Genomic DNA, 13,961 nt, shown 5'->3' with positions numbered 1-13,961 from the left:
AACACGATGAGTGTATCGTGAAGACGGCGGTTAAAATGTAGTTTAATAATACAGCCATCTGAACGGTTTTAAACAGTCATACAGTTATAGATTCATTCCGTTGTCTTCCATGTGTGACAGATATGTTCGCCAATCACAGGCGCCATGCGCCTCTTGTTACGGTCCTACTCACCAGTCAGAGTGGGTTTATCGTTGATGTATGATCGGGAATCTGCAAAAGATGTATTATTTTGAAAATTGACCGTATTCTCTATGCTGTTCTGTGCTGCTTGACATGGCTTCAGTCAAAAATACACTGGCAGTGAACATTGAACTTTTACAAAACTTCAATTAAAAAAAATCACAAATTGAATCGTAATTGCAATATCTGGCAGAAAAATCTCAATTAGAATTTTTCCCCAAATCCTTCAGCCTTAATGAGTTCTACACTCCAAAGGTCTACCTGGACTTAAAGAGTAACTTAATGCCCCCCCCTTTAAAATTTTTTTTTTCTGACCTCCAGTGGTTTAACTTCTCACCTTATTGCAGTGACATACTCCCACCCATCAGTGTGGTCAGAGGTGAAACAAGCAGAAACAAGCAGTAGCATAGGCATGTGTGTGTAGGCGTGTGAAGGCGTCATGCTCGGAGCAACAATAACTCGGTCCTCTGCACCATGTTGGTGGCCTTTTGTCTCAGCTCTCAGATAAAAGACGGTGCTCTTTTTGTAGTCTCCCGCCCGCGCGCGCGCGCACACACACACGCACACACACACACACACAGGCCCCTGTGGCTAGGCGGGCCCTTTGTAGAGGCATCAGATGAAGCACTAGAAGGGGTGCTATTGAAATCCACCCAGCATATAAGTTAATACAGACACACCCACACAGGCATAGGCACCGATGTCTGCATAATAATTGTTGAAGTCCACATAATAAAGCATGACTCTCTCCAACACTCAAAATGCGCATGATATTGTGAAACTTGATGGTTCACACACACTTTAAGCACCTTAGCAGCCCCATGTGCAAGTTTAAGAGGATTAATTGTTACGCTAAGAAAAAGAGTGGCCTCATGCTTTTGCTTGCTTCATGGTATGTGCAAAAGGGGCCAAAAATTATTCTTTTTTTTTTTTTGTTGCTAGCATGTTTGGTGTCACAAATTTGATTACATGCTGTTGTTGTCTATGACAATTACAGATTTAGATTTTCTCAAAATCATAATTACAGCTTGTGGGTATAACAATTAGGAATATCAAATTAGAAAATGGAGGGAGTCAGGCTTTCTTAACTAAACTTTGCCCAGCTTGGGGCTGCTCCATGAGGTTGAGGTTCTTTCTTTATTTACGATCATTTTTCATAAACTGTAGAATCCAAAAGTAGAATTTTGTCGTCAGAGGTATATATATGACCTAGTGTCAGTAGCGTTTATAAAGAAGTCTTCTGTAAACTTCTTACCGGGGATTAATGAACGGTTCAAAGTAGAATTGGAGCATTCACTACAGAGACAAGAAATTATGTTAGATACGTATTTTAGCTTAGCTTTAGCTTTAACCGTCACTTTTACCGGTTAAAATGACAAAGGTCACCTACAACTCCAGCAGAGTGATGCGTCTTCTCTGAATTTGAAGAGTCATATTCTTCCACTTAAACTTTCATTCATATCTGATCAATAATTTAGGCTTATCCACTTTATAGTTTTGTACCAGGGCCTCTAGTATTTGGACCAAGTAGCTCTCCAAAAATAAGGTTTAGTAGTTAAAACTCTCAATGTGATACATATTTAATCAACATTTAGGTTCAGACCAAAAACACTTGATGTAACAGGAGAAAACATGAGAAAAGAGGCATCAATAAAATTAATTTGTAGTCTGACACTTAAATGCATCATGTGTCAAAATTACTCAGGGAGAGCCCATGGGAGGTCTCAAGAGTGGTGTTTAGCATGCATCAGGCCGCTTAGACTGCTCCAAATTAAGTGTCAATTAAATGCAAAAGCCTGAGGTCATATTAAAATTAACTAAAATTTAAACTTTGATTTAGTTTTGAAAAAAGATATGGAAAATTTTATTGGACTTTAATATTTGTAACCCACAGAAAACAATCCACAAATGTGTACTAGGCTGCGCAAATATTTCACTATCTACAAATATGTCTTTTTACATTTGTAATGTGTAAAATCATATCCACAAAAAGTGCAATTTGCACTGTTAAATGTAAATCTGTACACACATATTTTAATTTCACATACAAAGTGTTATTTACTCATTTGTGGATCTATTTTTACACACAAAACAGTTTTTGCACATTTGCGTATCATTTCCGTCACTTTGTGGGTCACACTACGTTTGTGACTTCCTGTTTATGCATTTGTGGAATTTTGTCCAATCTGTACCACAGAGATCTGTAAATATGAGAGCAGTTTACTAGCTACACCAGCAGGTGGCAGTAGTGACATTGCCTCTCATGGGTTGTAAGAATATCCATTGCAGTACCCAAGGTCATCTGTAGGAGACAACAAGTTCTGCTTCTGCTGGACCACTCCGTCTAAACTTTTCTGTACAAGTGTACATAGTTTACTATTGAATACTTTTTTCACTGTATTTGTTTTGGATTTATATTTAAATAAATAGACTAAATTTGAAAGTACTGTTGTACCTACTGTTTGTTGGAGCGGTTGTAAACCCTATGTATAAGGTTATGGTCCACAAAATTACAGTCGGTGTCCATTTCCCATTGAGCTTTTGCGTGAAAAACTGTATTTTCTGTAAGGCTCATGAGTAGGGCTTACATGACACCTCAACAGCTCCATAAGACAAGTAGCTACTCAGAATATTGTTATAGATTTAAGACTGAAACAGAGTCATTTGTTTAGTAGACAACATGAGGGGCAATGTTCACTTTATCAGACTAGCCTTATTGCAGCTGATAAATGAATAGCCATTTGCTGGACCACCAGGGGTCCTTAAAGAGGTGGTATTAAACTTTTTGGCTTTATCCCTCTCCTTTATTGAGTTATATACCTTTTCTGTGCATGTAATAGGTTTGCAAAGTGAAAAAGCCCAAAGTCCATCCCAAAGGGAGTTCCCATCTCCCAAAGAAAACACTGCTCTGAACTGCCTAAAAACAGCTCGTTTGTAGTCCAGCTGTTTCCCTTTCATCCCTGTGACGACACAGGGATGAAAGCTAAATACGCCTCAGATAATGTTCGCCAAGCAACTACTCTGATACGTCCTCAAAAACACCGGTGGAAAAACACTGAGCAGCACACACCTCCTCTTCCTTCCAAACACTAGCTACCCTCCAGGCAGTCAATGGACAGAAAGTTATTACTGTGATGTAGAGACAGAGCTCAGTTAAAACTTTTTGGATGAAAAATACTTTTGTTACAGATTAATAACTCACCACTCTGAAACTCTTGCTCCAGTCTATGTTGCCAAGCTGGTCGCCAACATGTAGCTGAACCAAAGCTGTTTACGGGCTTCTCGCTGACCGCCCTTCTCTGCTTCTGATTGGCTAGTAGTCCTTAACTAGGAACTGCGCATGTGCAACTCCCAACAAAGATCATTTAGAGACAAGATGTATCACTCCATAGCTAAAACGAAGCCTTCAGCACAGGGTGAAAAGAGAAGCTGCAGCAATGTGCAGTATGAAAAAACAAATGGTGTTTTTTAAAAATTAAACCATGTAAACCTGTTCTGGTACAACCCTTCATATCAAATGGAGATCTGTGGTCTAATTTGTGTCAGTTGTGTCATTTAGGTTGATGTGAAAAAAATTGAGAACCATATCAAGATATTTTAATGTAATTGAAATGCAGTATTCCTGAGTGGACTTATAGAATACAGAACTTCTCTGCTTTTCATAGGCTATACTTTTACAAAGCTGCCTTTCACAGCTCTGACAGTAAGGTGTAACATATTACTACAAACACAATTTTCAGGCTCATATTTATTTATTTAAATATAAATGTAAAACAAACACAGTGATAAAGTATTCAATAGTAAATTATATACAGTTGTACAGAAAAGTTTAGACAGAGTAGAGTCCACTGGCTCAGCAGAAGCCGAAGTTGTTGTCTCCTACAGATGACCCTGGGTACTGCAGTGGATATTCTTACAACTCATGGAGTAGTATGTAGCTGCAGTACCGGAGGCTGCTCAGGACCGCAATCCTAGGACCAGAAGTGCATTTGTAGGACCCTTGTTTACTTTGATACTGCCGGCCAGCTGGCTGGCTGGCTGGCTGGCTAGCTAGCTATGTTACTCTTGACAGCTCCTACCCCCGAAGCCAGTTATCCTTACCACAAACCTCACCGAGTGTGTGCCTAAAATTAAGTTATTGATTATATGCATGTCAACCGGTTAACCCTACAGCTGCTCATGGCCGACGTTCGCAACTCTAGGGTTAACCTCCTTCGTGTTGCTGTGCATAACCACCACCACTCCACTAGATCGACAGGTCGCAAAAGAACTACGGTCCTAGAACTGCGGTCTGAGGATTGCTGCGGTCCTGAAACTGCAGCCTCCGGTACTGCAGCTACATAATGAACTCATGGGAGGTAATGCCGCTACCGCCACCTGCTGGTGTAGCTAATAAACTGCTCCCACACTTACAGATCTTTACAGATGTCTGTGGGACAGATTGGACAAAATTCACAAAAAAAAAGTCACAAATGTAACGTGACCTTTAAATGTACAAAAACAGTTTTTTGTGTGTAAAAATAGATCCAGAAATGCGTAAATAACACTTTGTATGTGAAATTAAAATATGTGTGTACAGAGTAAATTGTACATTTTTGCACGGTGCACTGTATTTTTGTGGATATGATTTTACACAACACAAATGTAAAAATGTATGTTTTGGGTAGTGAGATATTAGTGGAATCCTTTTTTTTTTTTTTACAGATCTCCGAAGTACACATTGGACAAAATTCCACAAATGCGTAAAAAGGAACAAATACAAATATAACATGACAATTGACAGAAAGCAATCTGTAAATGCGCAAATCTGTTTTGTGTGTAGAAGTCACTCTATATTTTTGTGGATATGATTTTACACAAATGTAAAAATACATATTTGTAGATAGTGAAATATTTGCACGTCTTGCAAGTACACATGTGTGGATTGTTTTCTGTTGGTTACAATATTAAAGTCCAATAAAATCTTCCATAAAAAGAAGGATGACAATTTAGTAAACGTTATAACAGAGGCTTTTCTGTGCTTAAAGTCTGAGGTTCTTCAGGGCAGAGTGCTGGTTGGTCACACTGACATTGTCCGTAAAAGAAAACTGCTGCCTCACGTTCTGTCACCCCATCAGGAGCCCCAGGAGGAGCTGACCCTCCCCCCCCCACTTCACAAATTTTTTAATTAAACTTACTTCAAAGTGTTAAACTCCCTTAAATGCAGCATATAGTTTCTTTTCACTTTGTTATGAAGGAATGTTTTAATTAACATTCTCTGAAAGCCGTTACATGCAATTAGAAAGGGGTGTTGATGGATTCTTTAGTACAGCTGGAAATAAAATGAGGCAAATGCCATTAATTCCACAGTTATACTGTAGTATATATGACTTACACTCCAGTAGTACACCTCTTCATTTTATTTTGTGAAACTAGAGTACATGTTGTTTTGCACATTACTTATACATTCATCCTATTAAGTTGTTTTTAAATTCACTTCCATGTACGGTATAGGAAGTGTTAAGTTAAACTTCCAGATACCCTGCTCTGTATCTTTCTTTCTCTAATCCTCTTTCTCTCTTAGTCTCTCCTCTCAAATTTGTATATTTCTCTGTTTTATCATCTTTTCTCCTCACTTGCTCTGTTTTGCCTTTTTCTTCCTCTCTCTAGCTGCCTTGTTTTCTTTTCCTTTTTGGATTTTCCTACTTATTCCCTTTATCTTAATCTATTTTTAATGTCATTAGTTCGTGTTTACTGCCTGTTTCTGCCTTCCTTTAATCTCCATTACCTCTCCGTCTCCTCATGTTCTCTTGAATTTCTCGCCTTCACAGCTCCATCTCCTCTCTCTTTCCCCTCCTCCTCCCACTGCAGATGATGTGACCCCTCTCATTACACATAATTAATTATTGAGGTGAAACCCAGCACTCTGCTGTCCAACAAATTACAGGCATTCTCTCCTCCTCTGTTTCCTCTCCTCTTACACTGTCCCCCCTCTTTATTGATGGTTTTGTTCCTTAATTTCGACCTCTGGCAGCAGATCAGATCACAGGTTTCTGAGGGTAACATGAGATCTAGTTTTTTTCCACTCTTGTGGAGCTAATCCTGGGGAATTCTGGCCACCGTAACCCAGCGGCACATGCCTCTCTGTTTACGGCAGGTGGTCGAATGCTTGAAGACAGATTAACTGCACATATTCACAAATTACAATACCTTGATGGAGTGGTTTTATGGTTTTGGCAGAACATTATTGCATGCAGTACATTAGTGCAATTAAACCAATAGAAGGATTATATGTGTGTGTGTGTGTGTGTGTGTGTGTGTGTCAAATGAATAAAAAAAAGAGTGTGGAGTCTGTTTAATGGTTTTCATTGCCTGATTTATGGTCGTATTTGGTCAAATTCTGCAAAATATGTTCTGAGGAGAGAGAAACTTGGCAAGAAATTGAGAGGAGATTGATGAAAGCACTAAACGTCGGATGTGGTGGACAAAATTAATGAGCAGAGGAAAAGGGGAGAGGAAGGAAGGGAGCGGAGTCAGATTCTGAAAAACTGTTCTTCTGCAAATAAACAAGATGGAGTGAGCTCTGTGTCCCGTTAGCTTGTTTAACACTCTGACAAAGTGAAAAATAAACACACTCACTCACGCTCAACTAAACCAGGTTGCAGAAAATCACCTGCTCTGACATGATGAGCTCTGATAGCAGCTAGCTCAACTGCAAGGTTTCATATACACTGTAAGGAGGTTGCTTTGAGATGACAGAGTGACAGACTGGGATTTGATACACAGCCCCCCAGGCTATCATAAACACTCATGATGACATGTAGAGAGTATATGGAGACAAAACCACACACACCTGAAAAATATCCCAGTGTGAAACCTTATTGCCCAGAAGTTGTTCCCTGGAACAGTATGTGTCGACTGCAGGAAAAACATGTTGATCAAATGAGCGCTGGACAATTTGGAGCCCGGCTCATGGTGTGCTGGTGTGTTGAATCGCCGTGTCTCTCAATTACTTTTGAGCCCAATTTCAAGGGATTTGCTGTGGTGAGATAGGTGTGTCCGAGTGTCTCCAATCAATAAGCCTCAAGGCCGTCCATCTGAGTCATCTATAGTTCTCGGAAGATAAGGTGCTCAGTACACACACTCACACACTCACACACTCACACACTCACACACTCACACACTCACACACTCTCTCACTCTCTCACTCGCTGTCTTTACTGGAAAGCCAAATCCTCAGTCAGAAGGTTTTGTCTTTTGACTTCACACACAGACACATATCTATTGGTTATGACATTATTGCACTCACCAAACTATTTGCTGAAATGTGGGAACACAGCAGCAAAGTCTGACCTGGCAGGAAATGAGCAGACAGACAGCCAGACAAGATGGAAATAAACATAATTTTAGCCAGAACACTTTATTTGGAGTTAAAACATAAAGGAGTGACCCTCGTTGCACAGAACAACTGTGTGCGTGCACATATGCAGTAAGTTGAACCAGTGTGACTGAGTTTTTGATGAATTTTTACAATAAAGCCCAACAAATAATGGATTTTAGAGGCCAATGTTGATGTTTGCAACATTCAGTAACAATATATCTGCCTATATTCCATTATAGTTTACCTCCCAAAAAAAACCGTTTTTGATAAGAACTCCTTGAATATTTTCATTTTTGTGTTTTAAAGAATTGTGACCAACATATATACTGAGAAGGATATTTTGCAGTTAAAGAATAAAATAATCAGTGCCCTCTGTTGGGTAATGGAGTCACTGTTTCAAAACTGCCTCAAACGTATCTTTTCCATTCCTCTACTGCAGTTTCATGTTCCTCATCCGGCAACATATAAACAGAATCTGCAACGATAAGCGAAAATTGACCGATATCTCGTCCAGGAGATGTACAACAATTTACAACAGATAGCTTGGGTATTATTTGTATTGTTTTCCTTAATTTTCTCTTCAAAATAATTTTGACTAACCAGCGTGCTTGTTTAAAACCTGCCTGAACAACTTTTTGCTCATGATTTTTGTTGGACTTCTTTTTAGTTTACTTTTCCCAAGTCTCTTAGTAAATACAGTTTTAGCACTACTGATAAATGGGAATAAACCCACAAACACAAGGTGTCATAAACTAAGATGAATCTTAAAGTTTGCTTTTTTTTAAGACAAAAGGTCTACATCCATCCTAGCGGGTCTGTGAGGCTGAACTTAATGGACTGCTGTTCCTAACATCAGCATGCTGACAATGACGATGCTAACATGCTGATGTTTAGCAGGTATAAGTGCAGCAGAGGCTAATAGGGATGTCAGACTCACTTGACTTTTTCCCACAAATTCTATAAATACATACTTCTGGGTCATGGCTTTTATATATCATCTGTGTTTTCACCTCTTTTGACTCTGACCAGTCTCCAGTTTCCAATATGCACCCATAAACGTTCAGAAGAGTGTGGGGGTGAGAGACATGCCCACAATACTGGTTTAAAAACATGATCACCCACCAGCAAAATGAAAGAAACGCTCTTAAGGTCTCATGGAATTTTTAGGAGTTACTTTTAGCAAAAATGTTGAGACTTTGTACATGTGGAAGACCTCCCCCGAGAGACAGATAAGCCCTGCATTGATATCTGATGGGACTTTTACTGTGCTGAGTGTCGGTCCATCCAATAGCTGCTGAGACATTTCATTCAAACCACAAATGTGAACCTAATGGAAGCACTAGATGAAAAGTCAGAGGGTCACCAAAGCTATTCCAATTCATCCTGATGAGAACATAAATGTCTGTACAAAATTTCATAGCAATCCATCCAGCAGTGGTTGAAATACTTCAGTCTCTGGACCAAAGCGATGGACCAACCGACTGACATTTAAATTCCTAGAGCCACGCTGCTATAGCATGGCTAAAAATGTTGACAGTCTTCCTCAAGAGTGGCAGCTTTATAGCTACCATTGACTACCTCTCAACAGTATGTCTTCTGTCAGTATTGAGAAGAATGAATGGTCTGTAGGATATAACAGGATGAATCAGTCATTCAAGTTGCATGCACTTGTCTGTATACATGTTTGTTCCAGCAGTTAGTCTTTTAGGTGTACTGTTTGCAGGATTGTGCTCATCCAGCTGTTCATATGTGTCCGTCTCTGTGTTTCCTTTCCATTTTGTTCTCTCCACATCTCTTTCACCTCCGTGTTTATTTAAGAATTGGGGACCAGAAGTGAAATTTTCTCTGCATAAGGTTACAGAGGGGAGAGGCAGAGAGGGAGGGAAACGGAGAGATATGCAGCTGCAAGGCAAAGTGCCTCAGAAAGTATTTAACATATATTACAAAACCACTCTAATCTTCAATGAACATACTCGTTCATATTTCAGTGGTGAAATCCAAAGCAGAGGGGTGGAGTGAGTCATATTCAGGGAGTTGTGACAAACGTGACTTGAGTATGACACGCACTTTGGAAAGATACATCCACATCTTGAGCTATTGATGCAGCGGCTGCCATGGCAACAAGTCCTTGAAAAAAGGCTATGTGGATCATTATGGGGTGACTCACACACAACGCCAGGCCAGTCTGGTTATGTGATATTATCTTTAAATTAATACGCACTCACCAAACACACACGTGTACATGTGTTCTGGACAGGAGCACACAGGATGCAGATATGCACACACATTTATTCACTCACTATTTGGCCTGTGTTCTTACACACATGCTGTAAATATCAACATACACTATTCTGCTCAATAGTTTTCTCCCAGGAAGTAACCCAAGCCTGTCTTTATGCATTATGGATTGAGATTAAATATGTAAACAGGCTTCTCCACCAGGAACTGGGATGATCCAAGCTAGACAGGCTAGAAAGTTATTAAATTATTGATGCCTTCCTCAGTCGGTTTTGGGGATATCTACGGCACATTTTCCACTTGATAACTGTGCAGTGGTGGGTTTCATTAGACCCCCTGTAAGCACACACGTGGCTTTACCTAGCTCCCCTTGTGTGGTTCGGAGGGACTGTGATGTGGCTATTTTTCCACCATGGGGCTTCTAACTGGCTTATTTTAGAAACCACAGGGTTTCAGGTCAGTCCAGCTGCCTATTCCTCTCTCAGATATTGTGCTTTATATGTTATTTTTTTTGTGCCCTCAAAGGAGTGCTGTGCACAGGCCAGAAGCCAGGGAGGAGCCACCCAGGATTACGTGTTCAATATTTGAGTGTGTGTGTTCGCATGAAAGAGGAGCATTGGTGTGTCTGTTGCTATGCATATAAACAAGGATGCACATGGTTGCAAGAATCAGGGTTTTGTTTGTGTATTTCAATTGCGTTTTGACCAGTGCAAGACAGAACATGGCAGCTTTTATTTCTGGTGTCTCTTAGCACCTCACTTCTGTCTCTGTCTGGAAACTGAATGTCAAACTAATGCTCTTATCTCACTGTTTCACCCTGTCCCTCCCTGTCCTCTCTCTGGCCATTGCCTTTGCCTCCAGGTTTTACTTTCCTTAGCATCTTTTGCCTTGATTCCTCCCTCCTTCTTTTAAAAGATTGATTAGGTATTGCACCATAAAGTTTGGGGTACGTGCAAGACAGATACTTTTTAAACCCCATACTCAAGTTTGTTTAGAAGACTTAGCTATAGCCTGACTAAGACTGTTTTTTTGTTTTTTTTAGGATGAGAGAATTTAAAAACATCTGATAACAATAAATTGGCCCAAAATTCACTCAAACACATTTAAATAACAGTGATTTTTGATATTGAAAACTTCTGACCAAGGTACTGTATGTACTGTGCAAACCTTATAAACAGTTAAAAATGAAACTTGTCATCACTGTCTCTTAGACAAACTATATAATGGAGGCTAATATCTGCAGATATATCGGTCAGTCAAGCTCTACTCTAAACCCAAGCAGAGAAAGCTCATCCAGAATGACAGAACACACTACACAAATGTTTTCAAAGGCTGTTTGTGCTCCCCATGATAATTAAACAGACCTTTTTGTTTTAAAACTGGAGGAATACCCCTTTAAGCGAGTGGAAATTGGCAGAGGAAGTAGCTCTGTACTTGGTTAAGCTGTTGCTGTTGAGTCTCGCTATTGTGGCTAAAGTGCTGCCACGTAACTGCCCTCACTTCAGTGAAAGAGAGATGGAGCTGCTTTGTCTTTCAAACTACGAGAAATCTTGCACTTTCATTACTGTGTAAATATCTATAAGGATTCCCACATTTCACCATGGAAGTCAGACCAAGATGCTGCTGAGTGGTTGACTAAGGTGAGGCAAGATCCCAGTGAAACGAGTGCAAACTTTTCCATTCACTCACCTGCTGTGACCTCATTAGCAGTTAAACTTTGATTTGAATTAAACTCTTGGGTGCATCTGCCATAGCGGCACGTCCTAATGTTCTGTGTGTCAACAGCTGCAAATTAAATTAGGCTACCGCTGAATAAAAAAGTAATCTCAGAGGACAAATAAAATCTGTTTGTCTGCTTTAGTTTGTGGGTGTTAGAAATTTAGTGTGTTTGAATACAATTTTAAGCACCGGTGATCTGCAGGAATTTGCATGAAGTGCTTAGTTTTTAAGGTCAACCATGATTTTTTGTTTTGTTCTTAAACTGGAGCATGTTTTAGCTGATGACAAGTGATGGAAGGTTTTGCATCTGTGGTTTCTATACTAGCACTGATGATGGACCCTGATGCATTGCAGTTGGGCAACATGACCTCAGATAGTTTTGGGCATGATAATATAAGGGGCAAGTGTGTATATGTTGTGTGTTTCTGCACAAATAACAGTAACCTGGTGTAAGTTGGTCTACACTCAGCTTCTAAAAGTTTAAATGTTGTATGAAAGTGAATAATTGGTTTGAGTTGTTCCAATGCTTCGAATGCAGATGTGAAGTTATCCATTACCGAGTGCTGCACTGTACTCATCTCTTGTGCATTTTTCAGCACTTTCCTTGTTGACCTTTTCTCTTTAGTCATATTTAATATTCTTTGTATGTGGGGGAAACTAATACAAGCAAAAATCTTGAATAACTAGCCCTAGTTCATGACTAAAGTGCCCTATTTTCTGTCTCTTTCCTCTCTTTTTATTCCCATCCACCTCTGTTTTCCTTCATCGCTCTCTCCATCCCCTCCTTCTCTCCACTCTTGTCCTACAGGTTTGGATGAGCTACCTCCAGTAGTAGTGACAGAGGTGTGAGGCAGCGAGACCCACACCAAACACCTCACCCCCGACCCCTCACACCACCCCGCCAGCCATGCCGCCGCCGGCAGACATCGTCAAGGTGGCCATTGAGTGGCCGGGGGCCTTCCCCAAGCTCATGGAGATAGACCAGGTAGGTCTGAGCACAAAAAATGCGCATTACAATCCACAGAGACCAACATTTTTGTCTGTGTGACACTGTGCAGGTTTAAACACCATCAACACGGTGAATGTTTTGTTTGAACACAGTATTCAGCTGTTGTGTATACAATGAAAGTAGATCAAATGTGTGTGGGGCTGGCTGTGTCTGGAGAGGGTGGGCGGATGTGACCAAGGGATGATGCATCTTTACATTGTACCTAACTATAATACTCATTACTCTAAGGAAGTGCCTTAATTAAAGATGTTTAATAGGCAACACAGCCACAGCTTTGGCATAACTTTAAAGACATTACACTGAATGTGATGACGGAGTCCTAAATACACCATAATTGTGACATGAAACAAGCTACGTTGGTCCAATTACTGTCACAAATGTATGTTTGTAGAATTTCATTTTTATGATTTTGTCATGAAGAGTGACTAAGAAATATTATTTAATGTTGATTGGTCGTGTCAGGCCAATGCCAGATCTGTTTTGGTCACCATTAGGGCAGAAACGATCGATCAGCTGGCCTATGTGCATATAGGGTTGGCTTTTGATAGCTGGTCCCATTTTGGATCCAGTTTCCGCTTGGCCAAATACGATTAACTTAGAGGCTTACAAATCTCATATAGAACCTTTTATCTCTCCTCGCCCCTTTTTTTTTTAATTGGCAAAAGACAATGTGTAAAACAGTCAGGCTTCTCATTTTAAGTTTGCCCTGACCGTCAATTTCAATGGTTAAAATGAAACAAGCTGAAGATTGTGCCAGCCGTAGGTAATTAACGTATGATGGTTAAAGTGAACTTTGCTGGCTGAAAGAAGGTGTTAACACTCTGCCAAAGATATTTTATGCTCATGAACTTAATAGCTTTGATTCTGCATCTCCGGTATTTGGAGCAAGCAGTGCGTAAAAAATAAGCAATTAAAGTAAGAAGGCTACACTTGTTAATACAGTGTAATGATACAGTTCATGTCTTCTGGCACTTATCTCATTTTCTGGTTGTAGCTACAGGTTGTGAACATTATTAAGGCTACCACTAAAGACTCGTGTTTTAGTGTAGATTACAGATTTACACTGAATCTTTCAGTTGGAGTTATTTATAACTTTAATTAACTTAGAGGTGCTAAAAGCTGACTGTAGATTAGAATCGATAAGGAATTTGATACTAGATTTGGATTTGTTAAAATGCTGTCAAACCCCCTCAGTGCATCACTCCAAATCTCATTGGTTTAGATAATGTGGTTGCTGTAAATGGTAGACATTTACAACAATGCTACTGTGCATTTTGCTGAGACTAATGCAATTTCTTGTGTCAAAATCATTATGCTGATTGCCTGATCAGTGTCTTCTAAGAGAGCAGCTGTGCCAGCACACGGCTCAGATATGAAGCCACATTTAAAAGTCATACTGTATGTCAGCGATCATCAGGGTCTTACAAACAGTGGATGACATGCTGAAGAAATAA

At 39.9% G+C, this 13,961-nt stretch overlaps 1 protein-coding gene across 3 annotated transcripts in view; it reads left to right on the top strand.

Annotated features, from left to right (window-relative positions):
• The window catches only part of elmo1 (engulfment and cell motility 1 (ced-12 homolog, C. elegans)), a 111,630-nt gene that overhangs the window by 28,936 nt on the left and 68,733 nt on the right, over positions 1-13,961 (top strand). For all 3 annotated transcript variants that reach the window (XM_038724906.1, XM_038724907.1, XM_038724905.1), the window contains exon 2: positions 12,307-12,483. In XM_038724906.1, the coding sequence (XP_038580834.1) occupies positions 12,406-12,483 (78 nt within the window). In that variant the 5' untranslated portion in view covers positions 12,307-12,405. The remainder of the gene's footprint in view (positions 1-12,306; positions 12,484-13,961) is intronic.

This window comes from Micropterus salmoides, unplaced genomic scaffold (assembly GCF_014851395.1).
Source record: "Micropterus salmoides isolate LMB-PRFRI ecotype aquatic unplaced genomic scaffold, ASM1485139v1 Ms_hic_scaffold_17, whole genome shotgun sequence".
In the NCBI taxonomy this organism is placed as follows: domain Eukaryota; kingdom Metazoa; phylum Chordata; class Actinopteri; order Centrarchiformes; family Centrarchidae; genus Micropterus; species Micropterus salmoides.
The sequence above is the reverse complement of the archived record's forward strand: the minus strand, read 5'-3'. Positions and strand labels throughout refer to the sequence as shown.